This window comes from Molothrus aeneus, chromosome 12 (genome assembly GCF_037042795.1).
Source record: "Molothrus aeneus isolate 106 chromosome 12, BPBGC_Maene_1.0, whole genome shotgun sequence".
In the NCBI taxonomy this organism is placed as follows: Eukaryota; Metazoa; Chordata; class Aves; order Passeriformes; family Icteridae; genus Molothrus; species Molothrus aeneus.
In genome coordinates, this window is record NC_089657.1 from 11502655 (window position 1) to 11524669 (window position 22015).

Sequence of the window (22015 nt, forward strand, 5' to 3'; positions counted from 1 at the left end):
ATGGCATTGCTGCTGGGAATTTAACTTTATTAGAAGGCTTAGTTAGGGCAGAGAGGAGCTCTCATGTTTTAAATATTCAAATTCAAGTGCTGGAGGCTCTGGCAAAATTTCAGTAATCAGAATGAAGGGAGGGAATGTCTCTCTTCTTCTTCCTTGGTCATCCATACACAGTACAATTCCTCATTTGATGAAGCTTTTTAGAAGCAGAACAGCTCAGCAAGTGCCACATTAACTGAGCTGTGGTCTGTAAGTTATAAAGTTCTGCTCAGTTCTAGCCACTGGCAAAGAAAGGATCTGAATATTGAAAACATTGCTTAACTAATGCTGCTGAAAATAAATATGACCCAGAGAGAGAAGAAAATGGATTGGTGCATAACTGCTCAGAAATCTGTATTTACTCTATTACCAGAGTACTTTCTTGAAGTATTGCTGTAACACCATAGGAAGTCCTCTGGATTTCATGCCTTGTACTGTGTGTTTCTGAGAGGGCTTCACTTAGAGAACTCTCTAGATTTTATTCTCTGATACTGCCATGAAAATTATGTGAGAATTTACTTTGCTCTTTAAGTGTTTATTCAGCTCATCACCTGAATCTGTCATCATATGCCTGTGACAATAACATGTATTGCTGAAACTAAATGTGAGATGCATCTTTTTACTAAAATATTCCCATCACTTCATGTTATAATAGGTGGTGCAGCTTGAATAGGAAAAGTTAATGCCAGAGAGAGCCAATATTTACAGTATCAGCTGGAATGCTATAATTAGTTTAGCTGCCCAGATAGTGCTGTGATGAACATGATACGAATGCCTAGATACAGATTTCCATTTGCAACTGTCTGAAATGAAAGCTGCAAACTCCCAGGCTCTTCATGGGAGTAAAGATTGGCTTCAAAGCATATGACATAAAATTGGCTTCTCTTTCTTTCTCCTCTAATGAATAAATAATCAAATATAAACATTTCACACTTTAGAAATAGCAAGGAAAGCTCAAATAGCCTTTTAAAGAGTCTCTTTAGCTAATAGATTTTTAAGTACTAAAATTGTAGACTTAAAAACTGTCAGGTCTTTGTGAAAGATTTACTAGTCGAGCTGTTCCTCTCTAGGCAACCTGTATTTGAGATATATTCCCTCAATATATGTCTGTAGGATATGTAATAGGTTCTGCAGAAGAACAGCAGAGGTGGCCTTAATCCTTGTGCAGTTTAGGTGGCAGAAATCAGCCATGAGAACAGATTAACTCATGGAAATAAATAACCCCAGTGTATATATACAGCTGTCAAGGTTTTTTCTTCAGCAGAAAGGGGATAGAGGTATGGAAAACAAGTTAGAAATTGTTTGTCATGTAAGTTTTGTGTGGGGCTTCAGAATGTCTAGAAGTTTTTCTGCTCTTTCTTGGTATTCATTTAACTTATTTTCTTTTGTTTTCTTCATTTCAATAACTGTCTTGTAATTGCTTTTTCTTAATATTAATTATGTGATGAATTTCAATAGACTATTATGCTAAGTGTCCCTAGAGGAGGTTTTTGTCTGATGTGCAATATCTAGTACATAGGACTGCAAAAATTTAAATGGTAGCTTAAGAAGAAAATATGTACTGTTATGAATAAGTTCATTTTTGAAATATGGGTATTATTCATGAGGTATTTTCTTGCCTAATTGAAGATGTCAGTCCTGCTGGTGGAGATTAGCTGACAACAATTTAAAGTCTTGAGGGAGTGAGGAATATGCAGGTATACCACAAACACTCAAAACAAAACCACAGTAAAAAAGGGAAGCTTGAAAGTATGTATTTTTACTAAAGGATTAGAATAAGTGTTCAATACATAAAATAAATGTCCAGTTTGGTCTTGAGTCAGCGCAGAGCAACACCAGTTGGTTTTGTCTAAATGCAGATCTTTGTAAAATAAAATCAAATACAACAGCGAATCCCACTGTGAACTATTTTGCATTTGGTTTTGGGAGAGAGTTGGAGTCAAGTGGTGATTGAACAAGAGTAATGTTTTGTATAACATGTGTTTCTGTTTCAAATGTTCCTCTTCTGTTGCTGGCATGATGTTCTTGTTTGGGGAAAAGCAGTCGTGTGTACAAAGTGCATTAAAGTGGCAAGGACCCTGATATTAATGCTTCTTTCCAGCCTTGTCAAGGGCTGCTCTGTTGTTGGGGTCTAGAGGAGGTTATTAGATATCTTCACCCCAAGGTAGGTCTTTAATCTCTTAAAGGGTGGAGGTGGAGAAAGTTCTCAAAAATAGGGATACAGAGTGAGGCCCCAGCTTGTTCTGAGCCCTCTGGTGAGTCTGAGCTGTTACCTAAGATTGAGGTTCAGCATCATTTATTCTGGTGTGTTAATATTTTTTGGGCATGTATTTCCCTAAGTAGTAGCAAAATGGTGGAAAATTCCTGGGTTAGAAATCTCAGTGTCTGCTTTTCTTTCTTGCAGAAAGCACTAACAGATCAGTCAAAAGTTCTAAAATACAATTGTGGTCAAACACTTTTTCATTGTACAAATGTTTTTGGTTTTTTTTCCAGGTCTTTCCTTTACTTGTCTTTGCTTTGTTTTCATCTTCACTTTTCCTGCCTACTCATCCTTTCTGTGGAAGTTGTTGAACTTCCATTTTTAAATCAGCTTTCCAGATGTGTGATCTGTGCAGGTAGCACATCCCTGCTTGTCAGAACTGAGATCACAGGCTCTGTCTGCACTTCTGGAGAGGTCCTTGGAGATTTTAAAGTCTTTGTGGCAGGGGGGAATTTTTTCACAAATTGAGATTTACTGTTGGGAATAGAGAGAATGGGGTTAATAAGAGTAAGGAGAACATTTTTAGGGAAGGCAATTGTGGCTTCATCTGCCTCCACCTCTGTAAAACATGTGTATGCTGAACTAATTTGTGGGATTACTAGAAACATTGAGGTGCTTTTTCTTAAAGGGATGTTTTTGGTAGGAAATGAAGCAATATTTTTGGAAAAATGACAGTAATTCTCTAGTAAAAACAGACAAATAAGAATGTGAAGGTAAGGGTTCTATTCAGTTGGTTTGTGGGTTTTTGTGGTTTTTGGTTTTCTTTTTTGTTTGTGAATTTTTGTTTTTTTAATTTTCAGGAACATGGGGGTTTTGGTTTTTTTGTTTTGTTTATTTAAATAAGGGTGGTTCTAATTCTTGTCTGAGGGTTTCATGTGTTCAGTATTGGCAAGATGCTTTGAAGGTGCATATATGGGGAAAGAGGCAAAGAAGTTTTTACGTCAGATTTAAATGGAGTAGGGGAGAAAGAAAAGTTAATGCTCAGGCATAGTTTTGTGGTTATAGTGTGACTCACAAGAAAGACTTAGTCCATGTGACACATACATTACAAACAGTTGTAAAAACATGCCTTTAGATATCCAGAATGAGGAGTGGGCTGAGTTAATGTTATTCTGAATCCATAACATTCACGTTTTCTGGCACAGTGAGAGTAATGCTGCAAATCAAACGTTGTATTACTGCTTTTGCTTTTACATCACTTTGTTGTCCCTGATGGACAATGTCCTTTCTGATCAGCTAGAAATGAAGTTTTAAGCCTGCCTTTCATTTTTTCCATGCCATCTAGTGATGCTGACACTAGGGCTTTTTATCTGAGTCAGGATTTAGATACACTTCAACAGGGAACTCACTGATGTGATTTAAATTTTTGTAGTTATGTGAACTGCTTTAAAGTACATGCTGATTTTCTTGCTGTTTTCCTACATACGAAGAATCAAATTTTCAAGTTAGACTTATGTTTTAATGTGATTATATTTTAAGTTTTCTTTAATGTCTCCCTCAGTCTCAGTTGTGTGGTGGTAATTTTCCTCAGTGTATTTACATAAATAGAATTTTAAACCTATTGGAGCCATACCTATATCTGGGCATGTAGAAATGGGTCTTGTATCTTCCTAATGTTTTGTAGGTCATTAACATTCATTGGTAATCTTTGTTCAGAATTTGGATTCCTGTGTTTTAAGTTTTTGAAAATAGTAGATTTCTTAGGTTCAGTCTTGGATCTAAAGGTGACATTATAAACATTTAACAGTTTTAAAAGAAACTTTTTGGAAACTACAGTATCTGTGACATGTGCTATATGTAAGAGGGATTTTTATATTTTTATTTCAGAAGAGTTGTTTGGTTTTTTTCCTAGAAAGCTATGAAAATGAGCCGTTTTTGTGATAAAGATTGAGCTTTAGGATCTGTTTCAGATTCTGTTTAATCTTAGCTTTAACAAAGTTAAGATTTCATTCTGTGTTTAAATCCCCTTGCTAACATAATTTATTCCATCTATTTTTTTTACCTGTGTTTGTAAGTCAGCTACTAAGACTCCAATAGGTTGATAAAGAAACTAAGAACAGCATGTGAAAAGAAAAAATCTTCTCCATATGCAGCAATTGCAACAAGTGGGATTTGGTTTGAGAGGCTGAATGTATCTCTTACACCGATAGTAGCAGGAAAGTTTTAGAGTGCACAGAGATGTCACAGCAGGTCTTGGAAGTTGAGTGTGTAGGGGGTTTTTGTTTTTTGTGGGGGTGGTCGTGAGAGTGGTTGTTAGATTTTTCTAATGCTGATACTGAAAGTTCAAGTCACAAAGGAAAACAAATTCCCAGAGATGCCGATTATCCCAGTTACCACTCAAATAATTTGCAGCCATGAGAGCTCAGTGTTAATATAAAGCAGACTGCTGTGATTTAATAATGGATTTAGTTGTTTAATTGTAAAAAAGGCCAATGAAGCATCATAAATGTGTTTTTTTGGGGGATTAAGATTTTCCCCCTGTTACATTTAAAGAGCATATTAGATGCAATTTCTCATATGCAGTTTTTCATGTGGCAGTTCTACCTAGATTGAGTTTGTAGTGCTCTGATAATGATCAGAATTCTGCAATAATGAAAAATAAATCAGAGTTGGAACAGGCAAATATGTGTGCTTTTGAACCTGCAGAGTTATTTTTTATCTTTTTTATTTGTTCATAAATGAAACAAGCTTTAGTTGCTTTGAAGCAGACATCTCTCTGCAAATGGGAGAAGCTGAAACCAGCACAGGCAGGTGTTGAGCAAATGTCTCTAGTGAGCTTTCACAAGCGTTGTGTTATAGATTTTTCATTCTTTTTATTAGTCTGCTCAGAATCTCACTTCTCAGGTTTGTACTTAATTGCTAGGTGATTCTGTGATCTAAACTTCCAGATGTTTACCTGTTGTTTAAACCTGATTCCAGCCAGTCTCCCAAACAAGACTTGTTTACCTCTTGTACATCCAAGGCTCACTCAGGTACCTTCTCCTCAGAGCTGGAATGTTGTTGCTTCAAGGTAATTTTAACAGACAAATTTACAGGACCACACACTTGGGGTATTTAGTTGTACCTTTTGAACCACACTTAGAAAATGTAGATGATTTACGTGTTCCAAAAACATGAACGTTTTCAATCTCATCAATTATTTTTAATATTAAAAGTCAGCAGATGGAGCCAAAGGCTTGTAGAAAAATGACTTGTGCTGAATGTATATTAAACCACAAAGCCCACTAAGTTTAACTAATAATGTTTCTACTAAAATTTATAACAACAAAGCTATTTATTTGCTGCTAAACCTCACATTAGCATCCTTCTTTCATTCCCTTGAGTCTGTGCAGAGTGAGAGCTCATCCCTTCATGTACCAGGGGTCTACAAGACTAAGAAGAGTGAAGTTTGAGTGGGAACCTGATTTTCTTTGTAGATTTATATCTGTGCAGTGTTTTCTGCAGCAGCATTCACTATTTTATCTGATAAAATAGTGTTATATTTTGCCAGTATTTTTCCTTCTCCTGTGAGCATGGTAACTGGAATCCACTATTGAGGGTTAGACTGGAATTCATTCCAACCTCGTTTCTATTGTTGCATGGTTGGTAAGGTACTGGGATTTCATGTTTTTCTTCTGAAAGGACTGAAATAAGACTTTGCCTTAGATAACTTGTCAGATTTGGTATCCTAATAGGCTAACCCCATGCTTTTTATTAAATATTAGCATCCTTCTGGGATTTTAAATAATATTTTCATAAAAATAAGGGGATGGGATATTTTCTAAACAGTGTGTGCAATTTATCCCATTTTTATAGAATTAAAAAACCCCAAAGGCAATTTGGTACATACCTTTTGTAGGAAAAGGGAGAAAAAACGATCATAGTTTTAAAATATGACATCCAGAAGGGATGCAAAAAATTATGATGGCTGACCAGAGAGTATTTCAGTAGTACAGTGATATTTTGCCTTTTAAGAAAGACAGAAAAATGAAATTCTTAAGTGACTAATGGCAGCTGTTTTGTCCAACTTTATGTAAAAACTTTTCTCCTCTAAATCTAATTTTGTGAAGGAATACGAAATGGACATATGTTACACATATAATCTAGTGCCAGTGGGATGTAAATGTATGCTTAAATATTGCATGTACATTTTTTCTCATTTTCATTTTACTGATTCTGGAAGCTCGGTCTCTTCAGTTTGGAGCAGGAATCTCCTTAGAGAGGCTTGAGAAACTTGGCATACTGGCCAAGTTAAAAGCTTCTCTTATTTTTCTGTTTATCTTTGGCCTCATCTCTGTTTAAATTACCTTTCCTGCACTCCTGCTGTTGAAAGACAGTGATAAAACTTCCACCAGTTGTACCAACTTGCTGACTTAATTTCCTCTAATGAACATTGGCTGCAGTGGGAAGAGTTTCTAACAGTGACGTTTTTCTTTCAATTGATACGGTCGGGTTTTAGTTTCAGATTCACTCTGGACTTAGTCAGGGGCTTTTCTAGTTGGCATTTTACTTCCAAAATGTGCTCAGTCACTTCCAATGAAATTATATTTTCTTTTCAAGCCCCTTGCATTGTGTTAGAAAAGTCATACAAGACTGGGACGGTGCATCCCAAATTATATCTTTATGCAGTCTCCAGGTAACTGAATGGTGCATTCTCACTGTGTGTGAGTATCCTCTATGTTTCTATTTGCTGTAGATGAACATTAATACAGCTTTTAATACAGAGAAAATAAACTGATAACATAGGAAGGCACAGTGCTTTTTTGCTATATTGGAGCTATGAGAGCTAGTGACTATGAAAAAAAAATCTGCAGATAAGGAAGCTTGATCATGAAGAAGTTCGTCTAGAAAATCTGATGAAAGTTTTTAAAATATGTTGCCCCCCCCGCAAAGAAAAAAATCCAAACAGAAAATCTGATGAAACTTTTTAAAATATACTTCCCCCCTCCCCCTCCACCAAATTAAAAATCCAAACACCTGACCCTAACTATCTAGTTTCTAATAATGGAAGATTTTGCATTGCTGGATAGGCTAGATAACCTTCTTTGGACTGGATTCAGTCATCTCATAGAACTTTTTTTGGCCTGCACTCCTTGGATTGCATGTAATTTCAACCTTCATTTTAAAAAAGAAGGTTCTAGCTTTCTGGCCTTGGGAGAGAGTGACACTTGCAGTTTTACAGTCTTGAGTGCAGGCAGAGCAGTCATATGGAAATCTTCTCCCACTCCTGGGATATTAATTTTGAAGCCCAGTTTGAATTATTTTGAATTGGCCATTTTAGTGAAGGTTGTCTCAGCAGGTGTGATTCAGCAGCTACAGCCCTAAGACCCAAAGGACAGGAAGTGACAGATCCTGTGAAAAAAGAAATGGATCAGAAGAGAAATACATAGAAAAAAGAAAAAGGAAATGAAAAGCTGGTTTTTGGTGTGCTGCAATACCACATAAAGAATTGTTCTTTACTCTGTGAAATACGTATATATGCTGTTCTTTCATAGGTTTCAAGTTGCTCCCATTACTTTTACCAAGCTTCTTTCCTTGGTGATTTTCTGCCAGGTGTCCTTGCTGATGGTTCTGAAGCTGTGTCCTCTGTTAAACATGCACATTGCAACCCCAGTGAGCCTATTTTTAAGGTTGCCTCATAGACCATATCTAGCTTCCTTTTAAAAGACCCATAAAGGATTAAAACTATTTATTAATTGACAACTGTATACCATCTTTGTCCTGACTGATGGCTGTTTCCTTATCATTGATATATAAATGCCCAGAACTGATATTTCTCAGAAAATATTCTGATAGAGCATGTTCTAAAACAAATCAATAAATAAAAACACCAACAAAAGCAAACTAGCATTTTGTTCATAGTTTATAATGAATAATTTTGGTAAAGGTTGTATTAGCTAAGGGAATCCCATTGAGCATTCCCTGTACCTTAGTGGTACTTGCACATCTCTGCTTGATGGGCTTCTTCCCTTCCCTGAGGTGCCCTGGATTTCTGTGGTGTCTGTGACACTTGATACTGGAAAATGATGCTTGTTTTAAATAAGAAATGGATTTGCATAGTATGAGAAATAATGCTCACTTTTAAGGTTTAAAGGTTTATTAAACCTTAACAAAATATAACACAGGACTGAATAAGGAAAAATGACAGTGCTGGGACCATGGGGCTTCCCTTAACATACACATAATATTCATCCCTTAATTGTGAGACCAACCATCACATTACTCATCTATAACACGTAGGTACTCAGAAATACTAAAATATGCTGATGATAATTGTAATTTCTTTGGATCTTGATGAAGGTCTTAAAAATCATGTCAATAGGACTGCCAGTAAGAAGTGCCTGTGTGCAAAATGTAGAAATATTTATTCACCTGATGACAGTTGAAAGGTTTAGGCAAATAGAAAGATAATAGAAGATTAGAAGTGTTTAGAAGATAACAGTTTGTACTTGTATCATTTGAATACAGCTCCTGTCTGGCACTGTCAGAATATACTGGGTGTGCTTGCAGCATGTATGGGGAATTACTTCTTTTATAGTCACACCTAGGGTTTTTCAAATTGGACAGCTCTTCCATAGCAAGTTAACAAATCCTTGAGAGGCAGAGAAGTCCCAACTCTTTGTCTATTGTAAGTGCTTGTTGTATCAGAGGTGAGGGCCCTTTTCATGAGTTAATCAAAAAGACCTATGCAAACAAGCAAGAGGATTTTTTCTTTGGTCAGTCACTACAGTTACAGAGCCTGACATTAATAGTGAACCTCCGTGATCTCATAGGCTGCTGCAAACTCTTGTGCACCAGAACCCTCTTAATAAAAACGTGAGGCACTGGATACACAAATTCATAGCAGCTGTCACAGCTGGGCTGTGGTGAAGTTTGGTCAAGACCCTTTGAACTTTTTATTTCACACTAATCCCATTTAGTGTGATCAATATACGGACCTCCAGCTCCTAGGTCTGTTAATTGGGTGTCAAGTGTTGGGTTGGCCTGTGTCAGGCTGTAAAATACAAACACAGAAGAGTCTATCAGTAGGGAAGTAAAGTGTTTATTGTCTGAATGTATAAGAGTGAAAAGTTGCCTTCCAAGCCTGAGATGTCCTTAGGGATCTTAAGGGTGTTTTGTTTCTCTCAGTAAGGTAACAGTATAGTTAAATATGCATTTTACCAAAAATAGTAGAGCAGTTGGGGGCTGCAGAATAACGTAAAAGATCTAGTTCTGCTAATAATTTGATGCTGGAATACCTCTTTGTCTACCTACCCTCCTGCAGTTTTTTTCCTGGTAATAAATATACTTAATTGCTCTTGTAACTATTTGTGTTGGGCTGCTTTAAGATGGGAGTCTTTTCTTGTTTTGCACATGTATGTCTAAAATGAAGTTTCTTCTAAGACTTACCAATATTTATTTTAAGTTGTGCTTTGTAGCAGTCAGGGAATAAGACAGGATAACTTAGATCTTCATTTCCCCATCTCAGAGAATCTCGGGAGGTTTTTTAACTCCCCCATCTTTAGTTCTCTATCATTCAGGGAAGCGTAAATATGTGGAATGATATTTCAACTTTCATACATTTTTGGGTTCTTTTATTTCAGCCTTTCAGTGACAGAAAGGACTGGGGAGTTGTGAGTAGTTTGTTTCATCTCCTTTGAAGAAAACCTAAAATTTATAATCCCAGATCAGACCTTTCCTATAACTCACGCAACTCATCCTGTTAACTGTTTTAATATATGGCACTGCTCTTTCATTAAACAACATCCAGGAATAATTAGTTCAGCAATGATGCCTCGGAACAAAAGCCCTTGATTTCGTTTAACTTTATAAGTTGGTCTCTTTTGATCTGCAAGAACACATCTGGGGCCTTTAAGAAAGTAGAAAGAAAAATATTAAATGTTTAGTAAGGCTGTTGGTGAAGGTTTCAAAGCACAGTAACCCTTTGGTACCATGACGTAGCTCAGAAGCAAAAAAGTGTGAATTTCTTATTTCTTAAGCTATCACATGGCACCTCTATATAGTAAATGCAGTTTTTGTTACCTGATGACGACTACATTTTGCCTTTATTTCCAGTTTCAGAAGAGAGAGTATCTTCATTCTTCCCCCAATTTTTTTCATTCCTTTTTCTGACCTTTTACCTCCATTTTCCCTTGGATGCATTTGAATGAACTAATCAGAATCATTACTGTAAACGAGACTTTTTTTTACCAGGTATCTTTGCATTAGAATTTATTTTTGCTGCATGAAACCTTTCACTGTACTGCTTTGTTCCTTTAATAGCTTACTATAATTTGCCAAGGTGGTAGGGATAAATCCATTTGTTCTTTAGTCTAGACTTAGCTGCTTAGATTTTGCAAATATCCTAAGGACTTGCAAAAGTGCAGAGGATATAAATTTACTCGTCTAATCTTAATCACTGTTACTGACTTGTAATAGAAAATTGCTTACCAGTTGAACTCTTTAAAATTTGCCACAAAAAAAATCCTGCCTCGAGGGAAAGCTATAAAGATTTTGTACACCAATTGTTTTTTATTTCGTAAACTAAAAAGTATTGTGAAAAATACTTGTCTGATCATAATTAATTTCATTTTCTTTTCTTCTCCTAGTAGAGGTAGCCTTTGTTTTGATTGTAATTAGTAGAAGGAATTCACCAGGAGTAGCACTGTATCATTTGATTTGTACTGTTGTGTTTGCTTGTTTGCTGTATTGAACTCGGGTGCCGCTGTATTTATATTCCAAGCATTGCCTAGAAAATGTACAAATCATCACGATTAATGTTAACGTTTGCCAGAGCTAATGAAGCCTACCAGATCTCTCAGTAATTATTCATCACCTTTGTTTCATTTTGTATAAATCATGGCTTCTATTAACAAACTTATTTTAGAGAAAGGACAGGAGAACTTTGTTCGTGAGAAAGAAATGAGCAAAACAACTTTTTTCTTATTTCTCCTGTTGGCCTTTCAAAATAGAAGTGAAAAGGGTTGAAAATATTATTTTTCATTATTTTTAAATGCAGCTTTATGTTCACTCTGTTTGTTTTTCTTAGTGAGCCTGTAACTCTAAGGTTGTGACCCAAAAATGACCTCCTTTTCCACTCTCAATTGCTTTTGAACTACTACAATAAGTAAAAAGAAATAACCCAACAGAAGGGTAACCAGATCACTGCTACCACACCAAGCAAACAGGCAGGCTTTGGGATGCTCTTCTTTAATCTCTCTATCCACCGAGCCTTCATTTTAATTTGCAAAATTGAACCCAGATCGAGAGCAGTAAAGCCTGAATACGGTAAATATTCATGCCTCAGTGATCTAGAGTGGCTCCATTACATTTCAGAGATTGGGAGAATTACCTTTTGGATTATGTATATTCATGGGCTGATTTTTATTTGAGATCTAATATTACTCACATTGGGCTACATGTCGCATATTCTGTCAAAACCAGCCTTTTCACAAAGCTTAAAATGTTCTTTACACGTAAAAGTTTTACTTCTTTTCCCTATAGTTTCCTCCCTTTTATGCTTTTCAAAGACTGGTAGTAAACAAATTTCTTTTAAAGAAGAAGGGGGGGAAAAAAGCCAGTAGAAATTCTATAAAACCTTCAACCCTGTGTTTACTGTGATATATTTTTTTGCATGTGACTTTGAAGTCTTCAGATAAAAGTATTATTATTGTTCTAAACCTAAATCTATTTGGAAAAAAAAAATTCAGTTTGTTCTGTTGGAAGAAAAAAATTCCAGACAGCCTTTCTTTAACCTATAATTTTGCATTGGTTTTGACTTCTTTTTTTTCTTTGAAAAATGTTTTATTGAAATATTTTTGATAAGTTAAAGAAATTTTAATTGGAATGTAAATGTTAAGCTGCTTCTGTGTCATAGTTTTACTATGGGTCTGACATTCTCTGTATTGATACTTGCTACCTCAACTCAGTGGCAACATACTGTGCTTTTAAAATGCTTACCTTGTCATCTGTGGTGATAGGTGGCACAAGCAGTACCACTTGATTTAGGGTACTTGGCATCTTAGTATTCCTTTCTTGTTGCAAAAAAACAAAACCAAAACCCTGAGATATGTTAGTCATTTTGAGATGAAAGGATTATGGTAGGTGTCTGCCTTCTGCATCTTTCTACACATCCAGGGAGTGCAGGGATCTATTCCCTACCTGCCAGACATTTGATGTGTGTGGCTGTTGGGCTCTTTTGGCCAGAGGACCAAAATGGGAGGTAGTCCTCTCCTGTGTGAAAAGATTCACCCATATCTGGTAGAGGCAAAGGAGAGAGAAAATGAAAATGCAGTGAGGCTTGGCAGAGGTGAGGGGTGGGAGCCAAAGAGTGCTTTAAAAACTTGTGTTACTGGGAAATGCTGCAAGGTGCTTGAGCAGCCTGGTTGTCTTCTGGGGCAGAACACAGACAGGAGGAGTCATGACCTGAGTGAGGTTTGGACAGCGTCTCTCACAAGGTTCTCATGTGGCAGCTGGGGTGGGATGGGATGGGCTGGGGGGGTTGGTGTGAGTTACAAGTTGTCTGAAATGGTTATGTTTATTGGAAGCTTTGCTGTGGATGAGGAAGATTGCTGTGAAGTTATAATAATTCTGAAAAATTAGCCTTTTCCTCTTAAAAAGTGGACATTGTTGGTTTGCTTTTTTTTCCTTGAGAATTTGGGTGGTGACAAATGATGCAGTTGAATTTATCTGCAGTGAGGTGTAATGCCGTGTTATATCACAAGGGTGACAAGATTACTGGAGTTTACCAAATAAATACTCCAGTAAGATAGCCTACATGTAATACAATGGGAATTTGATGGTTTACAGTAAATAATGAATTCTGGGCAGTTCAGTCATGAGAAGAAAATAAATAGAGGACAGGATTTTTTATTCTGTGAGATTTGTCCAGCCTGTACATGGGATGGATTAGGTTCTGTTGAAAAAAATTTGGGTTTATATGTTTAAAGGCTAGAGGAGACTGCTTAAGCACAGAAAGTCACTTAAGTTTACCTGAACAATCTAAATCTTTTGATTTTTGACTGTCTGCATGAATATAGCATACATGTAATATAAATGAAAATGATGGTATTGGAGTTGCATGAGAGTAAGGTCATTGACCTGCTTCTGTATATATTGGGTGCATAGTCATATTTCAGATGCTGGGAAAGGGAATAACACAAATGGATTTTAGTATCCCCTTTTATATTCCTTTATTCCAGCGTTGCAGTGCAGGCTCTTCAGGCTCTGGTGTTAGTTTATCCAGAAGGAGGAATATATTAAATAAAATCTGAGAGCTTGTGTGGGGTGTTATATAAGCACCACAGTGGTCATATGGTGAATGCCCTTATAAAACTCACTTAAAAAAAATTAGAGTTAAAAGAATCATTCAATATGAAATAATTTTTTCTCCAGATGCTATATTCCTTTCCCACATGGAGGTGAGGCCATGCAGAAATAATATAATCTAAAAATATTCCAGGTCTTTCAGGTAATTGCTACTAAGCCACGTGATCTTGCTGGAACCCACATATTTGGAATTATTTCTGACTCTTGGTGGTTTCTACTCTTTGTAGCTGGTCCTAGCTGCTCCTGTGATGTTGACTCAGAAGGAGAAAGCTCTCTATAACCTGAGCAGTGGGCAGAGGCTGCATTGTGTGATTTGCTGTTCAATGATGTGTTATTGACAGCTCTTGTATTATTGATACCTCCTGTTTTATCTCCATTTTATGCTGTTTTGAAATCCTGGTTAAAATTTTGGAGCTAACTAGTTACTGTATGAACCACAAAGTCATCCCAGAATCTAGAAAATATTTCCTACATTATTTCTTAAAACAAAAGATTTTTTAAACTTCAGTGGAGGATGTGACTTTTTATTTCTGATGGCTCATTGTTGCTCTCCTGTGCCTTCACATCCCGTATGTCCTTTTAATGCTTTTGAGCAGGAGTGGTTTGCCAGCTTCACTAAATACATGGCTGCTTGCTCATCTATAGGATTTGGCTTTGCCATCCCTCATAAAGCAAAGAAATCAACATTCTTCATGTTTAGAAGAGAATTTATAAAGATATCTGCTTATGTTGTAATTGGAGCTTTGCTTCATTTCAGTTATGTGCTTAAACACAGGCTGACTGAAAAAAAAATTCAGTCTTTGTGGCCTTTCAGACAAGAGGCCAGTGTAGTTTGATACCTTCTGACCACCAAGAGAGGATACTGGAAGAGAGAAGATGAGATACCTTATTCTTTATTTGAATTTGTAGTAGATCAACAGGGAGGAAGGAAGTTCTTGCTTTGAAAGCAGCAGGTATGGGATTGGTGCTTGATGCACTGATATTGCATATTGGTGATGCACTTGGGAGTTTGCTGCTCCCCTTCTGCTTATAAAGATGCGTTTCTGGATGATACTGAGGTGGTGTTTCATGCATTTGGCACTTTGCTACAATGTGTGGCCAGCTTGGACTTCTGGAGAGGGTTTTTTCTTGCTAGGGTACTGATTCAGGCAGGCTTGTTCTTGGTGTATTTTTAAACCTTTAAAGGGTTGAAATGATGCTGTCTTAATTTTAGTTCCTTTTTCAATGTAAGTTTAAAGATGCAGCTCTGAGTGACTGGGCTGTGAAGTGTGATTTTTATCTTTAAACTTGTTGGAGTCCTCACTATTAGAAGTGGGGTCATTTTTTATACTGCATATGCAATCCTCCTTTTATAAATACTGCACTCATAATCAGTATTTTCTCTAACATATTATTGAGACTAATTATTTTAACTTTGCAGTTTCTCATCAGCATTACAGGGAAGCAGGTTGCTGTATCTCGTATCAGAAAGATGCACTCACAGCATTGAGAGGCAGCAGGATGGCTAGGTTTTTATCTAAAGAAGCTATGAGCAATGGCATATGGCTGATAACTTAATGGAAGCTGGATAAATAAAGGAAAAAAAGGTCTGACATATCAGTGCAAAAAGTCATTAGTGGACTTTTTCTGTATCCTGTTTTCTATTAGTCTGTAGTAAACTGCTTTGAAAATCTTAGTGGGCTTTTCCTTTGGTCTTAAAATAACAAGTTTTCATATATTGGATACATTTATTTATCTCAAGGGCTGAACTGTTTGGGTGCTTTTGATTTCTTTTTTGTGTTTTTCAATCTGCATTTGAATACAAACTTCTTTCTCACCCTTTTTATGACTTTTTTCATAATGCTTTAGGAACATTAATGTGATTATGCAAACTAAAATTTAAAACAGGAAGCAAATCTCTGCAAATGATGTAAGATTTCAACATATGGCTCTTGATTTATATGTTGACATATAATCAAGTCCCCTGTGCCACAAGAAAACAGAATGTGAGTGAATTTCTTACCAAAGTTTGTGGCAGGTTTTGTAATGGTATCCATGTTCTTCATGTTTACCTACATAGTTCACAAGCAGTAAAGGCTGTCACTTCAAAGTTGCACTCAATAATGTTCACTTTCTGTGTCTGAAGGCCTAATTTTCCCACTTTGAGTGGATTGCTAAAATAGGCCTTGGGTAATTTTAATGGAGAATAGAAGATAGAAGTTGTTTTTCGGACAGAATTTTGAGAACTAAAATGGGGTGCTTGAAATAAATGCAAAGAAATGCCAAAGATATTTGTCATAGCTGGTCTCAGTTACAAATTCCTGTTGCTCAGGACAGTGCTCTGAAGTATTTTACCTCATTCTGGTGGTGGAGGGGTGGACTGGGTGATCCAGCCCTAACTCCCTACTTGAAAAATCCATTGCTGTAAAGCTAAAGAAAATATGTGAAAGCTTAGAACTCTGTTATAGCTTGTAGGGATCCCTTACATAGGGAAACTAGATATGCATAAGAGAAACAAATCTAATACTGGGGGTCAGTTGCACCCTTTTCAATGCTTCTGGGTTTGTATTTTAAAGGCCAGACAAAATAAAGATGAATTTTACCTATGTATTTGAGCCTCTTGAAGAAAAACCCTACGTTTGGAGTATTTTAAACCATGGGCAAATGTCTCTGTCAGTCAGGATCAGAGTGAAATGGAATGAAATACTGTACTGATGTTCATGGTCTGCTCAGAAAACAGGAAATCAGTGATTTAAAGCTACTCTGGCTCTTGTTATTTGATACAGTGGGTGCAGACCAACTCCCTGATTCACTTCTCTGCTGCTTCCATGTCTGACCTTTTGAAGGAGATGCAACTCCAACTCACTTTGGGTGATCTAATCCACCCCCCAGTCACACTCTGTGTTCTGGTCAGATTCTAGTTCCTACAAACATTATGCTCTTGGAACAGAGGTTATGGTCAGTTAAGATGCTCTGCTGTGTGCTCCTTTGACAGTTCTGCCACTGAGAACAGGAGGGAAAAAAGAAATGGCCTTGGATGTGTTCTTTCTCTGATAGGTTTATGGAAACTTCAGATACAATAATAGATATCAATTAGAGCCAATATAGATGGGCTGATTAAATAATCTGCAGGGTACTGGATAGATCAGCATGAAGTGGTGATTCTCAGTGGGCTGAGTGATGCAATGGCATTTCCTACTCTGTCTGAGGACAAGCAGACCTGTGTGAAAGCCAGACCCAGCTAAAAGGAAACCAGATGATTCTGAGAGCTCTGGGTGGGCACAGTCACAATTCCCTTCTGGGAGAGAGTTTGGGGCAGCACAGATAACCTGCTTTGGTTGTTGGGGGCAGGGGTGCGTGGATCTTTACATGATTCTGCAAATTTTCAATGTGTTTTCAATTAGTAGGATAATATTTTCTGAAAGAGAATTAGTCAGGATCCAAACTGTTCTTGAACTGGCATTTGAAACTGTGAAGACCATGAGCAAATGTATCAACAGGAGCTTCATTCAACACTGGGAAATACTTTTGTGTCTATACTCCTCTACAGTGTTTATCTTACATGTAGGAATTACTGCAGATTTTTTGTCACAGGAAGTGATGCTTTACAATTGTGTATTGTTGAATGTAGATGAACTGAGGATTTTGGCAGAACACAGTTATATTCTGATACAACCCAGCTTTGTATGTTATGGTTGAGAACTGTAAATCACAATGAAAAAAGGTTAATCATGTGAAGTGAATATTTCAAAAGTACTTGTTCTCCTTCTGATCACTGTTTATGAGCTGCATGTCAGATGTGCCTAATCATTTGAGCTAATTTAAGAGGAGAGAGTAGGCACAACACTGAGGAAAGTTTCATGGATGCCTAATTAAAAGCCAGTATGTGTTCTGAGTATATGCACACAATTGTGTTTTCTAATCACATTTTTTAGTCTTAAATGTTATCTAAATTCCGTAAAAGATATTTCAGATTAATATCCATAGACTGTAATGCTTTCCTTCATCTGTTTAGGTGGGTAATTTCTAAAAAATAATATTATCAACTGGAATGCTAATAATAAAGTCTTTGTGACTTCATTTAAAATAGAAAACTAGACAGATCTGTTCTGCATCTTCTAGTTCCAGTTCTGTTTTGAGGAGTGACAGTGCTGGAAGATTTCTTAGTTCTTGCCAATTTATTGATCCCATCCATGGTTGTAGAAGAGGAAAGATTCACTGCTGGTATTATCACCTGTGAAAACACAGAAGTCTTTCAAAATTGTTTGTGCTGGTACTTTTCATGCTGCAGATTCATTCTCGTAGTGCTTGTAATGTCTTTGAAACATGTTTAGCAAATCTTGGGTTTTTAATGTTTCATTTTTCTTCTTGGAGTCCTTAAATATTACTTGTATCACCATTGATGCAACTCTAAGAATGATTGAAACTGGAGAGGGAGGAGTAGGGGATGAAAGAAGGAAGGGTTTGGTAAAGGTTTGATTCAAGCCCCTCTACTTCCAGCCTTTAAAAATACAATCTTGGAAATCAATAGAAAGCTGGAGGTAAATGCCAAATTGTTTTTCTCCAATGTATCTCTATGGTTAGTATTATTGAGGAGGTTTAACTAAAGGGGTAATGAATGTTTATTTGAGCACATAAATGCTTGAAACTGAAACTACCAAGTATTTACAGTGGCCTTTTAAGTCTGTTTTGACATTAGTTAATATCTTGACAAACTACTTTGGTTCAGGCATTTTTAGTGAGAGTTTTTTCACTTACATGAACATATCTCTTGATCTCCTTTCTCATAATATTTTGTGGATTCTTCAAGAATTCCCAGGCATTGATGTGGCATTTGATTTGAAAAATGTTGTAATAATAACATTATAATCTGTAACAGGGTGTTTCTTTTGGTTTTGATTAGCAGCCAGAGGCTCAGGGAACCCAAGCAATATTCATAGTGGTGAAGCTCGTGGGTATTGTTATTTGTATAATTATGATTTCCAAAAGGAATACAAGATTTTTGTTGTTTTCCAGAAGGCATGTAGCTGCTATATTTTCTATTTTTTTTAAGAGCTTTCTGTATATTGCCTGTGACCATTTTTTGCTGACTTATTTGGAGACTTCTTTATATTTCAGTTACTGAAGATTTTAGTTCAGCCAATAGACTTTTCATCTGCTCTTCTATTTTGATCTAATTTTCTGCAATTTGTTCCCCTCTGGGTCAGGTGATGTTGGGAATAGGCATAGACAGATTACCTTGAGCCAAGTGAGATGTCCTCCATACAGGGCAGCGGGTTTTGTGGAAAAGGAGAATGTGAAAAACATCATTTTGTTTCCACTTACGTGTTGCAGCTAACATGCAGAAAAAAGCTGATATATTCAGTATTATGAATTACTGAGTAAATAGCTTTGTGATGAAGATAATTAAGTTGCTTAGACTGTTCTGAATTGTCCAGCCTAAATGCTGTGCTCTGAAGCTGTGTGACATCTGATGATGCAGCCCAGCTTTGCTGAGTCCAGTCCTTTGGTTTAGAATTCTCTTCATCAGTGCTTGCATATTTTGTGATTTTATTTTCAGGAGTTAGAAGATAAATGAGTGGGCTGGGATTAGAAGATGGGCTACTAAGGGACATGGAGTGGTTGAAGATTGATTTGAGAATAGTTCCAGCTGAGTAAGAAAGTAAAAGTTTGAATGCTGAGAGTTGCACAGTAGCATTTGGCATGAACCTTTTTGATAGCTGTAGAATTCATGATAAGTAAAGGGAGATAGAAGAAGAAATTATGCTGAGAGTTGAGATCTGTCCTAGCAATGTTGTTGTTCTGTACACATTCACAGTATAATCTATTGCATGTAGATAAAAGCATACTAAAATATGATCTCTGGAATTGAGCATTCTCATGAAGACTTCAGTTCTTGGATCTGAGTGTTGAGGTTTCAGCCCTTCAAAAATGCTGTGTATAACTTTTCTGTACTAAGGACTCTTGTCCAAGTACATAATATTTATTTAGGAGAATTTTTTTTTTGTTGCCAAAGATATCATTTCAGTATTAAAAGCTGTCTGATGTAGAGACTTGAAGCAAAGGGGTTACCTATAGAAGCATCCAGCATTAGCAGGAATGCAACAGGTGGCACCATAAACATATTACCAGAAAAAACTTCTGGTTACATTCAACTTGAGGGGATGGGGTACTTACTAAGTGTGAAGGTTTGCTGAACTGAAAAAGAAAAAAGCCAAAGATGAATCCTTGTTAAACTAAACCAGTTTAGTCTGATCAAGCTGAGCCTAGGCTGATCTTTAAAAGCCTATTTCATTCTTCTCTCCTTGAAATAAGTAATACAATAGCAAGCTCATTAAGGCTAAAATTTGATAGCATCTGGGAAATTTTAGTATAAGTAGTGATTGGTGTTTCACTTTTCCTATGTTATTCCTGAGATACAGAGCCCCACCTTTTAGTGACAGCAATGCTCGCTGTATGTTCATGAACATTCAAGTCTTCCTAAGAAAGCTTTGAGGATTTTATTTTTAGTCTATGGAATACTATAGGAAAGGGTGGGCTTTTGTATTACTGATTATTTTGTAGTGATGGTTCATGAGTTCATTGTGCTTGGTGCTGTGCAAAGATAATTTTTTTTTTGCTCTGCACATTTTACAGTTTATTCAACCATTTCAAAGAAGTGTGTGAAAGGATTTTCATGGAAGGGGTGGGAAAGCAGACACATAGGTGCATGAATGGGTATTGTAGTGCTAAACTTTTGATGCTGCAGATGCTCAAGGGGGTATATTTAAGCTATTCCACAGTGTGGGTATATCTGATTATTTGCAGATAGTATTGCCGGTGCTGCAGCACAGATGATGGTAAATATCAACATAATTGTGGTAATGATAATCTTCAGTCTCATGAAGAGAAGAGGAATAAGCTAGGGGGCTCAAATGTGTGAAATTTTAAGTGATGGAGTTCTCAGACTATTGGCCTTCTACTTTTTGAGTTGTGGACTCTTCTAGAATGTCACTTGTCTTGCAAGACAGCAGGGTCTCATGTCTGGCTGATACATCACAATATAAGCAGCAATCATGTGGCATAAGCATACGAGTGCTTATATGCACTCATGTGCAATTAATTGTTTCATTCTTTTTGTTCCTTTTTCATCCATAGGTGACAAAGAAGGTCAAGTCCATGCAGATGTTCCATACTCCTGTGACTTATGCAATGCAGGGTGACAGAGTGGGTGTCTGTGTGACCCAGTTTGATCCCAAGCTGCTGGAACGAGGCCTGATTTGCACCCCAGATTCACTTCACACCATCCACGCTGCCATCATTTCCTTGAAGAAAATTCAGTATTTCCGAGGAGCTCTTCAGACTAAGGCCAAGTTCCACATCACGGTCGGTCATGAGACAGTGATGGGAAGAGTGATGTTTTTCAGTCCAGCCCCTGCTAACTTCAGTGAAGAAATTCAAGAGAATGTGTTTGATTTTGAAAAAGATTATCTTTATCAAGAGCAATATTTGTCCAAGGACTCAGTTTCTTCAGAGGAGAACAAAGAAAATGACCAGGCAGGAGAAGTCCAGCTCCCAAAACAACAGTGGGCTTTACTGGAGTTTGAAAAACCAGTCACTTGTCCTAAACTGTGCCTTGTGATTGGCTCTAAGCTGGATACAGATATCCATGCCAATACCTGCAGGCTGGCATTCCATGGGGTACTGCTGCAAGGCATGGAAGACAAGAACTACACAGAGACTTTCCTTCCAAAGCTGAAAGTGTACAAACAGAAGCACAAAGAAGGACAGGTGGAAAGGGTAAGGTGTCTCTCTTTCCTGTATATGGGAATTGGAAATATTTGTCCTGTACATGTTGGTGGACTACAGAATTGTCACTGCTATGTTCCAGAGCCCTTACCCAGGTTTTTCTAATGTTTGTATTACATCTGGTCTGCTTGCAAGCAGAAATCACTGTTTAAAGTGACTAGTTTATTCAGTGTAATCCAGTGGTGAGTAATTTGATGCTGTTTTTGCACTGATCCTTTCAGAGTCTGATCAGTGTGTTCCTCCCAGAGAGTGGCTTTGTGCACCTTCCTAAGTGACAAAACTTCTAGGTTTCCATTGATGTATTTTACACAGTCTACAGAACATTGAAAATGTAAAGACAGTGGAAAACAAAGTAGCATTTGGTTAAATAACACAAATACACAAGTAATTATTTTTTGTATCTTTACATTTTAACAAATAAGAGCATTTATTTTAGTAGGCAAAAAGAAATTTCCTAGAGGATGCCTTACAAGTGATAACATGTTGAAGTTGGAATCAGGTTCATGACATGGAGAACTTCAGCCATGCCTAATGCATGTTATTTCTATGTCACACAGGTAATAATAATCATCATCATCTGCTCTAGGGTTTGTATTGACCCATCTCAGTGCAGGAGAAAACAGAGATGCTTTCTGGAGGAGTTAGCAGCTACAGTGAGAATTAAAT

The 22015-nt window shown here is 36.9% G+C and overlaps 1 protein-coding gene across 2 annotated transcripts in view; it reads left to right on the forward strand.

Moving 5' to 3' along the window:
* The window catches only part of EEFSEC (eukaryotic elongation factor, selenocysteine-tRNA specific), a 124464-nt gene that overhangs the window by 45370 nt on the left and 57079 nt on the right, over positions 1-22015 (forward strand). For both annotated transcript variants that reach the window (XM_066558278.1, XM_066558279.1), the window contains exon 5: positions 20699-21340. In XM_066558278.1, the coding sequence (XP_066414375.1) occupies positions 20699-21340 (642 nt within the window). The remainder of the gene's footprint in view (positions 1-20698; positions 21341-22015) is intronic.